The 17,114-nt window shown below is 39.8% G+C and overlaps 3 protein-coding genes across 4 annotated transcripts; 1 reads left to right on the top strand and 2 right to left on the bottom strand.

Annotated features, from left to right (window-relative positions):
* Positions 1–4,009: 4,009 nt before the first annotated feature.
* LOC135623636 (ylmG homolog protein 1-2, chloroplastic-like) lies at positions 4,010–6,850 on the bottom strand. Of its 2 annotated transcripts, none has more exons than XM_065126825.1 (2): positions 6,119–6,850; positions 4,010–4,274 (listed from the first exon to the last, which is right to left on the bottom strand). In XM_065126825.1, the coding sequence occupies exon 1, from the start codon at positions 6,809–6,811 to the stop codon at positions 6,137–6,139; it is 675 nt and encodes a 224-aa protein (XP_064982897.1). In that variant the 5' UTR covers positions 6,812–6,850; the 3' UTR covers positions 4,010–4,274; positions 6,119–6,136. The 2 variants fall into 2 exon arrangements, with proteins under 2 accessions (XP_064982897.1, XP_064982896.1); XM_065126824.1 differs by having other exon boundaries at positions 4,010–4,335; positions 6,119–6,849.
* Positions 6,851–7,810: 960 nt separating this feature from the next.
* On the bottom strand, positions 7,811–8,805 carry LOC135622155 (jacalin-related lectin 3-like). The gene is made up of 3 exons (XM_065123800.1): positions 8,656–8,805; positions 8,288–8,506; positions 7,811–8,165 (listed from the first exon to the last, which is right to left on the bottom strand). The coding sequence occupies exons 1-3, from the start codon at positions 8,758–8,760 to the stop codon at positions 7,920–7,922; spliced, it is 570 nt and encodes a 189-aa protein (XP_064979872.1). The 5' UTR covers positions 8,761–8,805; the 3' UTR covers positions 7,811–7,919.
* A 2,618-nt stretch (positions 8,806–11,423) lies between these two features.
* LOC135622087 (jacalin-related lectin 3-like) lies at positions 11,424–12,014 on the top strand. The gene is made up of 2 exons (XM_065123727.1): positions 11,424–11,654; positions 11,769–12,014. The coding sequence occupies exons 1-2, from the start codon at positions 11,424–11,426 to the stop codon at positions 12,012–12,014; spliced, it is 477 nt and encodes a 158-aa protein (XP_064979799.1).
* Positions 12,015–17,114: the final 5,100 nt, after the last annotated feature.

Raw genomic sequence — 17,114 nt, forward strand, 5'->3', positions numbered from 1 at the left:
GTCACCGACGTCAACTAGAGGCCTTCCTTCAATAGGCGAAGGCCAACCACCCTTTTACAGTTTCACTTCTTTTGACGTGCTTAGGAGACAACCCTTATAGAAATTTTCTCTCTCTTTACAACTCAAAACTTTGAAGAATAGAGGGAGGAGAACTTTTGGCCTTTACAACAATTTTGAGCTCTAAGAATCACATAAAGAGATCAAGATTTCGAGTGTATCTATGCTCTTTCAGTGCTGAATGGGTGGGGTATTTATAGGCCCCAACCCAGTTCAAATTTGGAGCTTAAAACTATCAATTCCCGGAATTCCGGGATCAGGCGGTTGCACCTCCTAATTGGAGCGGTTGCACTGCATGGCAGAGCTCGAAGACTGAGCCTCTGGGCGGTGCCACCTCTGTCAGGGGCGGTTGCACCGCCTGCCAGAGCTCGAAGACCGAGCTCAGGCGGTTGCACCTCCTGACTAGGGCGGTTGCACTGCTTGCCAGAGCTCGAAGACCGAGCTCAGGCGGTGCTACCTCCTGTCAAGGGAGGTTGCACCGCCCAATCTCGCTCGGAGACTGAGCCCAAGCGGTGCTACCTCCTGGCTGGGGCGGTTGCACTGCCCAGTCTCCCTGGGAGACTTAGCCCAGGCGGTGCTACCTCTTGGCTTGGGCGGTTGCACCTCCCACAACAATCAGGGTCCGAATGGGTAGATCCATTCGGCCCAATTTGGGTTTTTCAGGGGCCCAATTGCCCCAAGATTAAGCTAATTGGATCACCTCCCATTTTCAACTTAATCATTGTGCTAACTACGATAAATCCTAAGATAATTTCTGCAGCTTGCTCTGGTGCGTCAATCGCTTCTTCCGGCGAGTTTCCGGCGAACTTCCGTCGATCATCCGATGAACCCTCGGTGATGCTCCTGCGGACTTCCGGCAAACTCCTGGACTTGCGATGATCCACTTGGCGAGTTCCGACGAGCTTCTTTTGACAAGCTTATGGACTTCTCGGATTTATTCCCGCAAAACCTTCGACGACTGTCCGAACTTCCGTCGAACTCTCGAACTCCCAACGTGATCATTGTCTTGACTCCGGCGCAACTCTTGTTGCATGTCTAACTTTCATCGTAGTTAATCCTGCACACTTATCTCAACATATAGATTAGACAACAAATGACAATTGACTTCATCATCAAAATCCGAGATTCAACACTCAGGTCGTAAAGCCTACATCAAAACTACTATCGAAAAGCTCTTGAGGTCTGAAGATGACTTGAAAATAACCTTAAGGAAAAAGAGATAATGTATACGACTTAAACCATAATGATGTCTTAGTGATCTCCATGAGGATGATTAATGCCTAAGTAAAGAAGGTCATGATTGGCATAGGTAACTTTGCTGATATCTTCTATTTTAATGCTTTTAAAAAACTTGGGCTCTAAGTTAACAATCTCACCCCTATGACTTTTTTTGTCGATGGGGTTCATTAGCGACTCTACCTCCCCTCTCAGGATTTTGAGCCTGCATGTCATGTTTAGGGATGAGCTCTACTCCAAAATCGTGATGACCAAATTCATAGTAGTCGACATCCCCTTGGCATACAATGTGATTATAGGCTGACCCATGCTTAATAAGCTGAGGGTAGTGACCTATCATAAGATGATAAATTTTTTAACAAAGATCGGTGTCAGAGAGTCGATAAGCAACTAGAGAGAGTTAGGCCAGTGATATCTAATGGCAATCCCTCTATCGAATAAGGTCTAGCCCGAAGCACCGTCGATGAACCCCCAAAATTTTGCCAAGCCCCTCCCACATATGGAGCTGATAGAGCCACTAATCAAAGCACCCCAAAACAAGGCCCATCCTTATTAGATTATCAAGATCGGGGTAACATTTCCCGAGGACAAGTGAGTGCAATTCATTAATTTTATCAAGGAGAATACCGAGGTATTTGCATGGCTACTAAGAGACATGTTGAGAATCAGCCCAAATATAGCTTAGCACTACCTGAACATCTCTCTCGAGGCTCGGACGGTATAGCAAAAGTCTCACAAGTTTGTTCCTAATCGATCATAGGCGATTAGCGATGAAATAGATAAGCTGTTAGGATAGAACTTTATTGCTGACATGCAGCACCCCTAGTGGCTTGCTAATGTTATACTAGTTAAAAAGTCTAATAAAAATTAAAGGATATATATTGATTATACCGATCTTAATAAGGCATGTCTTAAGGACAATTACCCTCTCCCCCAAATCGATTAGTTGGTTAATGTTACGAGCTCCTCACCTATATGGATGCATTCTCGGGATATAGTTAAATAAGGATGACACTATAGGATCATCGAGAACATACCCTTTTTATCATAGATTGAGACATATTGCTATCTAAGTTATACTATTTAGATTGAAAAATATGGACACGTCATACTAAAGGATAGTGAACAAGATGTTCAAGCACTAGATTGCAAGGAATATCAAGGTGTATATAGACGATGGGTAAGTTTGACATTTGAAATATATCGAGGATTGTCATAAAGGCTCAAGCATTGATAGATTTTATCTCAGAGCTAACTCTCTCACCTGAGTCCAATAGTCACACACTTTATGTATATACTTTATTCATGGATGGTTCCGCCACATCGGAAAGGGGTAATGCTAGACTTATTTTGAAGGCCCTGAACAAGTAGGTGTATGAACAAACTCTTCAGATCGAATTCAAAATCTCTAATAATAAGGCCAAATATGAAACATTTCTATCATGGCTCTAACTCGCACGAGAGTTTCAGGTCTAAAACTTGACGATATTCAGTAACTCATAACTGGTTATGAGATAAATGAAGGGGAGCTACGAAACCTAAGATATGATTATGGCAAAGTACCTCATCGAGCTACGGAGGTTAACTCATAGCTTCTCCCAACTCAATGTGTTATGAGTCCCTCTTGTAGAAAATGTCGAGGCTGATACACTCACCAAGTTAACCTCCACTTAAGCTTTGGGGGAGGGCTAGTTGTTGGTCGAGGCACTATTGACCTGAACTATTGAAAAGCATAATGTGTCTATGGTCAAAGAGCAACCGAGTTGAATATACGAGATCTTGTGCTACAAAAAAGATGAGACACTCTCAATTGACCCCATGACAGCACGAAGAGTTAAGAATCATCAAGCATGATATTGCATAATTAATGATTGTCTATATCGTTGGTTTTTCAGCCAATATTCCTTAGATACTTAATACCCTAAAAGGCCAAGAGAATACTCACGGAGATGCACGAGGTGGGTGAACTCTTGCATTAAAAGTGCTTTGGTAGGGATTCTACTAGCCAATGTTGTGAAGGACATAATTAGATTATTGATTAGCAAGCCAATTAGCACACTGATTCGCCTCTTTCTCTCTCTACGTGAGAGACTTTTACATTATTGAATGAGTTGATGAGATGAAAAATGTGGACAGTTCTAAGTATAAAGCTGCGGTGGATCTTTCAAACCCCAACCAGACTCCCTGCTTCTTCGGAGTGAAAGATCCAACGCGATGCAAACCCACACATACTTTCCCCTCTCCATCGAGACGGATTTTTCGTCTAAGCGAAGGGGTCTGCCTACTACGGAAGCAATCTGCAGCACCCCCTTCCGGTGCCAATACTCCACCGGCAACTCTTGAAGACGGATCCAGGCCGGTGCACTTTGGAATTGCTCCAGCATCGATCGGAAGTTTGGCTGCCAGGGAAAAATCCTCCGGCCAAATCCCAAACAAAGGGAGGAGATGAACATTTCCGGAGTTTGGTCAGCTATTCTGAAGTCTCGATGGTTTATACATTAATTTCCACCACATCATTTCTCATATTAACTGCATCCAGAAGTGCATGCCAAGTTTCTTTTTCTTTACCTTGCAAAATTGCTCCCATGAGCCCATCCACCGGTCACTGTGGCCTTTGTTGAAGCTGCAAAATATAGACTCTTGTGATCACTGCTTGATTGGAATCAAGTCCGTTGTTCCATTTCTTCATCCAACAAGACCATAATACACTGCTATATATGTATAAAATAATTCATTAAAAGAAAAAAAGGTATTATAAGGATTCAATTCATGATATGCTCAAACAAACTGTTGGGGGACAGACCAAGCAACACAACCATACACAGAGTGGCTTCCATGTCTTCGAGTGCATCTGGATACAATACCAACATAAGCTCATCATCTAACCTTGAGTTGATTCTTGCCAACGAAACCCAATGATGTTGATCATGATCTACTTGCTACCTGTGACACTTTATATTGCACTTCTGTGATAACTTTACCTGGAAAACTAGACACGGACATCATTTAACCTGCAAGAAACTCGCTCATCTACTCAACGTCCTGCAACAGAAGTGATGAGGTTTACCATACAAGAAAACATTACATTAAAACAGAAAATGAAAAACAGAAGCTGTAAATTCTGTGACCATAGTTGTTTAGAATATAGAAGGATATGAATCAGATATAGAATGGGCATGGATGCCAATACTTTAGGTTTTTATAGGTGGTAGTCACATTAATCATGTACCGGACCCATAGCGATTGCTGGCCGAACCAATGTGTATCAGTTGGCACCAATCTGTTGACACAGACAGTACATCGATACATTCTAGTGTTTCGATGTTTTGAAGATGAAAAAAAAAGAAAAGGAGGAAGGCATAGTGGAAGAGGGAGGGAGAAAAACGAATAGGAAGGAAGATGAGAAGGCGGTGGAGGAAGAGAAACAGGAAGAAAATAGAAGAAGAGGGAGCTATAGAGGAGGAAGAAAGAAAAAGAAGTGATGAAGGAAGCAAGAAGAAGAAAAGGCAATGGAGGAGGAAGACAAAGGAATAAGAGAGTGGTAGAGGAGAAGAGAAGAGACGAGGGCCTACCAAGGAAGTAGGTGGCAACGACATCGAATGACAATGGTGAGGCAAACAACAGCAACGATGACATCAAATGACAACAGTGGCAACATTGATTACATGTGACCTGCGAGAAGAGGGCTCGCATTCACAAGCCTTAATCAATGTTTAGGTTTTATTTTTATTTTTATATTGAATTGGACCAGACCACCAGCAACAAGGCGATCCACATATAGGTTCACAATTGGACTAGTACGTACCACCTGTGTTGTACCCATCTAGAACAAACTGACTTCCTTGGATCTAATAACTTGGCTATTGTACTTCATAAGAGTATAATTTCTAAAAGTTATTTTGCAGAAATAAGACATGAAAGCTTAAAGATAGGGCAAACACAGTGCACTAAGCTCCTGTAAATGTGAGGTTCAAAAATTTCAATGCACGTGGCATTACTTCTATACACACATATAGCGACCCATCATATCGGTGTCAGATGGAGACAAAAGATCCATGTAGCCAACCCCAAATAGTTGGGGTTTACGGTTTTGTTTATTGTTGTTATTGTTATATATATATATATATATATATATATATATATAGAGAGAGAGAGAGAGAGAGAGAGAGAGAGAGAGAAGCTGATTCCATTACTTGAACCTCAATCACTTAGATCACAAAAGAATAATGCTCTTTGAAAGCTCAAGAATCCACATCAAGAATCAAGAATCAGTTGGACTGATTGGAGGCATGTCACTGGGTCAACCTTTTCAGCCAAGAATAAGTTAATAATCGCAAAATTAAAGAAAGAGAAAAAGAATACAGAAAATTCAAGTGGAAGGTTTCCATCAGCAGATTACTTATATTCCACATTTAGAAGTAATTTTTCTAAATATTACAAAAATAAAACAAGGATATTAGCAACAAGGATTTCCTTTTCTGGTTTTTATCAGAGCACACTGGTGACTGCATAGAACACGTCCTCCATTCCAGGTGACAATTAAGTAAGTTATGCGTCAACTCGGGTGGCTACAAAGAATAAATCCTCCATTTTAAGTAGCAATTAAGTAAGATAGATATGCATACTTAACAAGACAAGAAGAGCTTCTAAACAATTGCATAACAACCAAGTATATTTAATTCATAAATCCATGTTCACCTCACTTCTCTACAAGCAAACAATGTTAAGTAATCTTCACCAATCCAAATTCAAGCATGGCAGCTATTGGACACATATAATCCAACAAATCAAAGATGTGTTCAATGAAAGAGATGAATGAACATACTTTTTCCCTGTCGCCTCCTCAATACGTTCCCCGGCTGTTGTTCAAGATCGATCCAAGAGTCCCCAAGACAGCGAAAGCCAGAAGGGGGCTGACATCGAGGGTATCAAAGACCGGCGGGATGATGTTCCTGAAGAGGTTGAGGTACGGGTCGCACAGGTCCCGGATCGCCGACAGAGGCTGGCGATCCCAAGGGATGTTGGGGAACCAGCTCAGAAGTACCCTCACCATCAACACTCCGCTGTAGATGTCCAACCATTTCGCCATCCCCGCCGCGACTACGGTGAGCGGGGTGTTGAGGTATCCCGACGGCCGCTTCATCCGGCGCGCGGCGAAGAAGAGGGGCCCGGCCGCCCAGGCCAGGTTGCCTTGGATGGAGCGGAGCTCGGCGAGCTCGTCCGGGGAGGGAGCGGCCGCCACGGCGGCGCGCTCGGCGAGGCGACGGACGCCGGAGAGGACGGCCTTGGAGGCGGAGAGGGCGAGGGCGAGGAGGGATGCGAGTGTCCGAGTGGAGTCGGATAGGAGGGACGAGGGCGAACGGGGGGTGACGGTGGCGCGAGCGCGGAGACGGAGGTCTCCGGGGCGCGGAGAGCGGTGGGGGAGGCGGAGCAGAGAAGGCGGTGGAAAGGGCCGGTGGCGGAGGAAGAGGGTAGGGTTAGGGCATGGGAAGGCGGCGGTGGAGACGGCGGAGGCCATTGTTATGCTCGGGCCTCTTCCCAGGGACACATCGTTTCTAAGCGGCGATATAAAACAACTACCGTGGAAGCATGAGCGGCCACGATTAGATTAAGATAATAACTTAACGGCTGAGATCAACATGATATGAAGCATCGAGAGGCAGCGCAAATTTTAATGGGCTTGGGTTGGGCCAAATTATTCCAATATTGGGCTTTTGTGTTGGGCTATTCGACGTCCATTAATAAATACTCGCATGAATGGTTGACTTATTTGTATCATCCTAGACATATGTTATCACGGGATTTACCTTTTATATCATTATATATTTGATCCACGTGGCGCTTACACATGGTTGAACCAAACATTTAAAGATGGCTTGGTGCAATCTTTGAATGGCATGTATAATCAATCAGATAGATGATCATGATAATGCTTATATGAGATTGAAGAGCTAATTATATTTTATCTCTTTAGATAATTATCTTTAATATTTTAATCTTTATATTTTAAAACATTACATTGATATCTCTAAATTCAATCTATGTATCATAATGTGATTAATTTATCAACGAAAATATAAAAATAAAAGATAATAAGAGGACAATAGCATCACTGAGAGTCACGGGTGATTATCGTGGATGAAAAGAACAGCAACAATAGGTAAGGGTCACTCTATATCTGTGTCGATACTGACATAATTACCAAGCGATACTGTTTTGTATTATAAAAGACTTTATTATGAACTTAAATAATCTAGTCAAACTTGATTTATCATATTTATTTTTATGATAATGTTATTGCGATTTCAACTGAGTGTTTATGATATTATTCTATTAAGGTATGAAAATGTAGATATTAGATCATATAAGTTAGTGAAGCACAAGAATTTTCCTCTTTGTTTATAATAGGGTGACTTACAAGTTGGCATGTTGAGTTAGACTTATTAGTATCGGATGGGCCTACGATGTGTTCAAAAGTCAAAAATATTATCAATGAGACGCATCATATTATTAGTAGTGACAGAAGATAGACTTTATTTCACACTACTCAAACACACACCCAACTCAAACATAGATGCCAGTAACAGACATTGGCATCCTTATTCATCATGGCACACAAGGATTGGCTAAGCCAGCATCACGTAGACTCCAAATGCAGTGAGATACTCTTCAGTTGCATGACCAAAGAAGCCCTTAATCTCGTCATATTCTACGTTGACTTCGAAAAAGGTTCCACCCCCACCTCCATATGGACCGTATGTCTTTGCAAGATTGGTGGTAAACGTGAGTTGAGATACACATGGAAATTCAGAACAGTCGTGTTTGACATACCCAGAAACGGAGGTGAGGTATTCATCTTGCATGAGAGTAAACTGCGAGGCAATTAGAGCGATGATACATTTAGCGACTTATATATTTGATAGCAGGTATTAGTAGGAGGGAGGGGAAGGCAAAAGAATAGATGCATGGATGGATGGAGGTCGGAGAGGCATGCCTGGAATAGTTCACCGCCGGGGCCTCCATATCTGGGAGTCACGCGAGTGGTTCCGTCGATGTCGAAGGTTATCTTAATGGAGTTTACGCATGAAGCAGCGCCAATGCTGATGCCAGTGATTTTGTCTGCAGGTTCCATGGCCCAACGAGACTCGTTGCCGCATGGACATTTGGGGACGCCCCCTCGGGCATGCGCGGCCGTCTTGATCTGGTTGGAAGCCTGCACCACCATGCATCATCCATCACAAACCACATAGTGTTAGAATAGAAACTGCAGTACTACATAATAGATAGGCCTCCCTCTAAAGGAAGCAAAGCTATATTCTTTCGGTGGAGGCAGAGTATCTATATAGCGTCTCTCTCTCTCACCATCAGCGAGCTATTGAATGAAGGAACTCCTTTCACACCGGATGATATGCAAACACACTCGACTCGATGGGGAGAGAGAGGATGGATGGATAGGGGGGTATTCATAGAACCAAAAGGTGCATCAAGTTGCCAATATTTATGTATGAATGGAAGGAACTTGTAACAACAATACAGAAAGAAAGAAACAGTAAGGGTACCGCTTCCAAGTCATTGTTTTACTTAAACCGAGAGGATCGAGTTCTTTGCTGTTTTATTCTTTTTAGTCAGGTTTATGTGTGGATAACATCATCAAAAACCTAAAAATTTATGCATTTGATTCATAATGACCATTTATAGTTAAGTCTGTTGGATTACTTAGAATATGACTTCCAAGTCAATAGAAATATTATCACTCCATGCTGATCTTCGATTAATCCAAATCTCTCTCTCTCTCTCTCTCTCTCTCTCTCTCTCTCTCTCTCTCTTATCACTGTGGTTTTCCATGGTTTTTAGGAGAGAGAACTGGAAAGAGTTTTCCATGGTTTTAAAAATTTAAGAACCAATGTGGATTTCACTATTAATTCAAGCTGATCAGAAGACTCTCGGGAGTCTTTTACTATTTTATTTTTATTAAAGAACTAGGAAGAATAATACTCTTCTAGTCTTTCATTATGAATTTATGTTTGTCTGCTAGATCATTGGGCTTCAGTCATATTTAATTAAAAGATTACGTAGACGATCCATTCCCATTCACCACATTAGTATTGTTTCTGAAAATAATGAATCCTTCAAATGATCATACTATTATTTAATAATTTTTTAACATACTTACTGTTGGAAAGTTCAAGGTTGAATTTTAAACCAATTGTTACCAATCCTATACATGTTGATGGAGATACATGATTATGCCAATAGTTTTACTATATTTGAATCAAGATTTTAGTTTATATTTTTTTTATATCTTCTTAAATTTCACAACAACGATATGAGAATAACGAAGAAAGAATTTTTTTTTTAATCTTTTTACATATTATTTTAGTGTTTCTATTAGTAAAATTAGTAAATAGATATAGATGTTTCACTTTTATAATTATAAGGATTTCAATTTAAATTTTTTAGGTATAGAGACCAGGATAATAATAAGATTTAACTATAAGATAATCTATAATTAGTTCAAAAAAAATTGATAGTCAATATTAAATTTAAATCGAGCGTATATTCAATAGATACATTCATGTGTGGATCACATGAATGACATCTTAATCTAAAAACTATTCAAACCTTCAAAATGACCATTTATGTGTTTGGAAGAATTCCATACTAATCTTGTTGAGAGTCATTAAAATTAATATGATATCAAAGTCATTATTCAAGAGTTGATAGAAGAATAATACTCTTCAAGTCTTTTATTATGCATTTATGTTTGTCTTTTAGATATTGAGCTTTGCTCATATTTAATTAAAAGACCAGCAAAGCAATGTTGAAAAGTCATTTATGAATTTATCTTAATGTTATCGATTTTTCCGATCCAAACACAAAAATAATAGAAAAAATATTAAAAAAAACTTTTTTATGTTGTTCTCATATTATTGTTATGATATTTAAGAAGATACAAAAAAAAATATAAGCTAAAATATTGATTCAAATATAGTAAAACTATTGGCACAATCATGTATCTCCATCGGATAGGTAACAGTTGGTTTAAATTCAACTTCTATTACTACTCGAAACTTGAAATTTCCAATAGTAAGTCTGTTAAAAAAGTTTGAAACAATGGATTCATTGTTTTCAGATACAGGATAGATATACTAATGTGTGGTGAATGGGAATGGATCATTTACAATGTCAAATTTCACTAGTTTGGCTTGGAGTCTGTTAAAACACTATGAAATAATAGATTCATTATTTCCATATACAAGATAGATATACTAATGTGGGGAATTGGGAATGGATCATCTATGGTGTCAAATTTCACTAGTTTGGCTTGGAAGATTAAGCCCATAGTATTGTTTTTCTGGTATTTTAATTAAATATGACCGAAGCCCATTGGTCAAGGAGACAAACATAAATTCATAATAAAAGACTAGAAGAGTATTTTTCTTAAAAGTTCTTTAATCAAAATAAAATAGTAAAAATACACCTGGGAGTCTTCTGATCAGCATGCAGTGGAAAATGATCAGCCCTATTTGTTTTGTTCAGTTTGGATTCAAAGGTAAGAAGGCGGTGTTAAGATATCGTACAATCATGTTTGAACCGACAACATTTCTACACTGAAAAGGAAGGAAAGAAACAGAGAAAAAACAAAGACTGCTTGATGTTAATACACGTAAAAGAAAGGATCATTCGTATAAAGAGTTAATGCAAGCCATTCGTATTATAAACGAACATGAGCATGGAGTGATAATATTTATACCGACTTTGGATTGAGATTGACTACTTGGAAGTCATATTTTAAGTAATCCAACCTATAAATGGTCAATATGAATCAAATGCTTTAAGTAATACAAGTTCCATTCGTACATAAATATTGGACAACTTGATGCACCTTTTGGTTCTATAAATACCCCCCCATCCATCCTCTCTCCCCCCATCGAGTCGACTGTGTTTGCATATCATCCGGTGTGAGAGGAGTTCCTTCATTCATAAGCTCGCTGATGGTGAGAGAGACGCTATATAGATACTCTGCCTCCACCGAAAGAATATAGCTTTGCTTCCTTTAGATGGAGGCCTATCTATTATGTAGTACTGCAGTTTCTATTCTACTCTATGTGGTTTGTGATGGATGATGCATGGTGGTGCAGGCTTCAAACCATATCAAGACGGCCGCGCATGCCCGAGGGGGCGTCCGCAAATGTCCATGCGACAACGAGTCTCGTTGGGCCATGGAACCTGCAGACAAAATCACTGGCATCAGCATTGGCGCTGCTTCATGCGTAAACTCCATTAAGATAACCTTCGACATCGACGGAACCACTCGCGTAACTCCCAGATATGGAGGCCCCGGCGGTGAACTATTCCAGGCATGCCTCTCCAACCTCCATGCATCTATTCTTTTGCCTTCCCCTCCCTCCTTCTAATACCTGCTATGAAATATATAAGTCGCTAAATGTATCATCGCTCTAATTGCCTCGCAGTTTACTCTCATGCAAGATGAATACCTCACCTCCGTTTCTGGGTATGTCAAACACGACTGTTCTGAATTTCCATGTGTATCTCAACTCACGTTTACCACCAATCTTGCAAAGACATACGGTCCATATGGAGGTGGGGGTGGAACCTTTTTCGAAGTCAATGTAGAATATGACGAGATTAAGGGCTTCTTTGGCCATGCAACTGAAGAGTATCTCACTGCATTTGGAGTCTACGTGATGCTGGCTTAGCCAATCCTTGTGTGCCATGATGAATAAGGATGCCAATGTCTGTTACTGGCATCTATGTTTGAGTTGGGTGTGTGTTTGAGTAGTGTGAAATAAAGTCTATCTTCTGTCACTACTAATAATGTGATGCGTCTCATTGATAACATTTTCGACTTTTGAACACATCGTAGGCCCATCCGATAATAATAAGTCTAACTCTACATGCCAACTTCTAAGTCACCCTATTATAAACAAGAGGGAAATTCTTGTGCTTCACTAACTTATATGATCTAATATCTGCAAATATGTGCCATAATAGAGCAAATAGATTGTTTCGACCCCTATGCTTCCAACCAACCAAACAAGACACTTCACAGCTTGTACAATTTGTATCTTAAAAAATCATCAAAAAAACATCGATAAACATAATCTAAGAGGGTCATGGACGTGCATCAACAATCCCTTAACACGACAATGAAACCTTCAATAACTCAACTAAAGCTCTAATAACTCAACCAATCCTTTTAACATGCCAATTCGTAAATCTAGTATTGCGATTTTATGCCGCTCCCTCCGAGTCCACTTGATTGTTATTATTCACGATGTAATTTCACATCAAATTTAAATAATAATTTTGGACAGGATCTTATGAAATTTTAAATAATGACTTTAGACCGGCTCTCAAGTCAGATTAAAGGACCACGGATCATAATTATTAATGTTGTTATTCACATTTTCCAAAACTACATGAAGATATATTTAGTTATCAATAATTCTATGTTCAAAAACAAAGAAGGAGAAACAAAGTGGACTTATGTGAGATATTAATGTGGTGGATGTGATATTAATGTGGACTGATCATCTGCAATGTCAAATTTCAGCTTGGCTCGGAAGATTAAACTGATAGTTTTGTTGGTCTTACAATTGAATATGACCCGAGCCCGATGGTCATGAAGATAAAACAAGAGGGAAGTACTATTGCTGATTATCTACAGAATATAAAGATTATCATTGATAACTTAGCCTTGATAGGTCATTCCCTTAGTGATAAACAAGTTGCAGTCCATATCCTCAATGGCCTAGAAGACGAGTACAAGGAATTGGCAGCAGCAATATGGGCATGTGATTCACCGGTGTCCTTCGAAGAACTCTACGATAAGCTGACTTACTTTGAGATATTTCTAAAGTGCGACGACAAACTACCAGGACCATCCATCACAGCTTAAGTCAATCACAAATCTATGAGGAGGGGCAATCTATATAACAAGATTGTCAACAAAGGTTTTACCAAGATGCCTTTTGAACCTATGAGCTTCAACCAAAACATCCCTCCTCTTCATCAACATTCCAATCACAACAACCAAGGTGGCTACTTCAATCATCAGCAGTCCTAGCACCCTCAACACACAAACCAACAAAGAGTTATTTGCCAACTATGTGATAAAGTCGGTCACTCTGCAAAGGCCTATCGATCTCGACCTAGATTTCTTGCTCAATCACATTGGCCTCAAGCAAATCTCATGACTACTCCAAACACGAATGATCATAATTGGATCGTGGATTCTAACGCATCCCACCACATCACCTCTGATCTCCAGAACTTGTCAATCCATAACAACTATTGTGGAAATGAGGACATCATCATCGATGACGGTAAAAGAATTTCTATTACTCATACTGGTTCCACATTGCTTAATTCACTTACCACAACTTTTACACTCGATGATGTTTTATGTGCACCTTACATTAAACAAAATCTTATTTTCGTTTCTCAATTTTGCAAACAAAATAATACATCCATTGAATTCTTTCATAACTCTTTTCTTGTCAAGGATTTGAGCACGGGGGTATCCTTGATCTAAGGTCAGAATAAAGATAATGTTTATGAATGACTGTTAGTTCCACAAAAAAAATTGCCCATTGCTTACTCCTCAGTTGCAGCTCCAATTGATGTGTGGCATCGTCATCTCGATCATCCTCTCTCTCTATCCAAAATAAATTACTCTCTTGTTATTCTCTTCCAACTCTGACAAACAATAGCATTCTCACTTATTGTGATACGTGTCTCAATAATAAAAGTCAGACTTCCTTTTGATACTTCCTCCATATCATGTTCTAAACCATTTGAAATTAGTTATACTGATATTTGGGGCCCTGCTCCCGTCACTTCTTTTGATAAATTTAGATTTTATGTTATTTTTATAGACTATTTTACTAAGTACACATAGATATACCCTCTTCGTCATAAATAAGAAGTTTCAACAATCTTCACCAACTTTAAAAAGCTGGTTGCAAACTTCTTTCAGTCTACTCTGATGGTGGAGGTGAATATCAAGCCCTCACATCCTATCTCTCTGCCTGTGGCATCCAACACCTTAAGTCACCTCTACACACTCTTCAACTAGTAGGCTCTGCTGAACGCAAACATCGATATATCGTAGAAACTGGTCTCACACTTCTACATCAAGCCTCCATGCCAACAACCTTTTGGTCTATCGCCTTTCAAGCTGCCGTCTATCTTATTAATAGTCTGTTCACTCCAATTCTCCAATACCAGTCTCCATTTGAAAAATTATTTTTTAAATCTCCAAACCTTCAAAAACTTAAAATATTTAGTTGTTTATGTTATCCATGGACTACGTCCCTATGCCCCACACAAGATAGCGCCAAGATGTAAACCTTGCATCTTCATAGGATATTCTCTTGAACATAATGCCTTTTGGTGCTACGAACCAAAAACTCAAAAAGTCTTTATTTCACGTTATGGTGTTTTTGTGGAGTCTGCCTTTCTATTTCAAAACCATGAGTCTTCTCCCATACAGGCCACTCTAACAACTATACATCATTGGAGTATTCTATCAATCCCCTCAAACAAACTTCTTCCCACACCATCCAGTCCTTTTCTTCAAGATCCACACTCTTTTATTCTCCCGGTTCAACAGCTCCCCACTCCCTTCATTCCTTCTCTTCCTTCTTCACAAGCCTCCCCTACTACTAAAGTAATATCCTCAGAAATACAATAACCTTCTTTATCTAGTGCCACTGATATACTTCAGCCTATCCCGACCCCTGTTGACGCATCTCCACCACCCATACCAATAACACAACTTACAGTTCCTAGACATCTAATGACACCACGCTCAAAAAGTGGTATCTTTAAACCACGTTAGGTTCTCGACCTGCATGCTATCACCAAATCCTCTCCCGAGACCAATGAACCCACCACAATTACTCAAGTCCAAAAATCTCCTCACTAGCGTAAAGCCATGTGTGAAAAATATGATGCTCTACTCCATAACTCCATATGGACTCTTGTACCTTTTCATCCTACACAAAACATCATCGGGTGTAAATGGGTCTTCCGAATTAAACGGAACCCCAACAGGTCCATTGCTCGATATAAAGCACGATTAGTAGTCAAATGGTTTCATCAATGATCTGGAGTTGACTTCACAAAGACTTTTAGTCCTATAGTTAAACCTACAACAATTCGCCTTATTCTAAGTTTGGCTATCTCCAAAGGCTGGCATTTACGACAACTGGATATTAACAATGCCTTTTTATAGGGGACTCTAACTGAAGATGTCTTTATGCAGCAACCCCTTAGCTTTGTTCATCACCAGTATCCGAGACATGTCTGCAAATTACAAAAAGCCATTTATGGACTCCATCAAGCTCCAAGAGCTTGGTATATTGAACTTGGATCGTTTTTTATATCAACTGGCTTCATCAACTCCAAGTCTGATATCTCTTTATTCCTACGACAATAACATGGAAATACAATATATCTTCTAGTATATGTAGATGATATTATTGTTATAGGCAATGATCCCTTGGAAATTCAAACATTTTTAAAGCAATTGGTTGATTGATTCTCCCTCAAGGATTTAGGACCCTTGAGCTAGGGAGTGGAAGCAACATTTACATCCTCAGATCTCCTCCTCTCACAGAGAAAGTATATTCGTGAGAGATAGTATATTCAAGATTTATTATAAAAGACAAATATGCAGGATGCAAAAGAAGTTACTACTCCTCTCTCTACTAATAAATCACTCAAATTATATGTGATGGCAGCCCTACCACGGACTCAACTCAATACTGACATGTACTTGGCTCCTTACAGTACTTGGCTCTCACCCGTTCAGATATCTCATTTGCAGTCAATAAATTATCTCAATACATGCACCATCCTTCTGCTATGCGTTGGTCTACGGTTAAATGAATTTTGTGGTATCTTAAAGACACCCTTAATCATGGTCTCTTTTTCTACAAAACCACTCCACTTTATCTCCATGTCTTTGTTGATGCTGATTGGGCGGGACACTTTGATGATAGAACCACCACGTCAGGGTATATCGTCTTTCTTGGGTCTAATCCAATTAGTTGGAGTTCTAAGAAGCAAAAGATAGTGGCTCGGTCTACAACTGAAGCTAAATATCATTCTATTGCTACCGCTGCTGCTAAACTCAATTGGGTCACAAATCTCCTCAAGGAACTCAAAGTCAGCTCTACCCATACTCCTACAATATATTATGACAATGTTGGAGCTATCTACTTATGTGTCAATCCAGTGTTCTACTCACGCATGAAACATATTACCATCGACCTGCTAGTCATAAGTGCCCAGCAAGCCAATCACGTGAGTGATGGCACGTGTGACTTGATACAGAATCTTTTTGCTTATTATATTTTGGCGTATATCACTTTATAACTATTGCATAAATGCATATATATTGTGATGTCCTTGGATTTGTGCAATGGGAATCGGATCGTGATGAGATCACGATAATGAGATCGATTCACCTTTAAACACATATCCTAAATAATCCCGGTCATAGGTTACTCGAGAGGGACATCGTGATAACCGGATAGACTGGTGTGCTGTATTCCCGTCCATATGATGGATGCAGCTGGTCTCATAGCTGCTCGTGTAGGGACACTAGGGATACAGTACATGTGCTCATTGGAGAATGAGTTCACTGATTGATCCGCTTACGGAATGCTGGATGGTTGATGATGCCTTATTGTCAGACAACGATTCCGTAGTCCTAGTGGTGTATCTGGTTCTTAGACTTGAGACACCAAGGATGTCCTGTATGAGTGCTCCACTCTTTGATACCAGAC

Source organism: Musa acuminata, chromosome BXJ2-9, assembly GCF_036884655.1.
Source record: "Musa acuminata AAA Group cultivar baxijiao chromosome BXJ2-9, Cavendish_Baxijiao_AAA, whole genome shotgun sequence".
Lineage (NCBI taxonomy): Eukaryota > Viridiplantae > Streptophyta > Magnoliopsida > Zingiberales > Musaceae > Musa > Musa acuminata.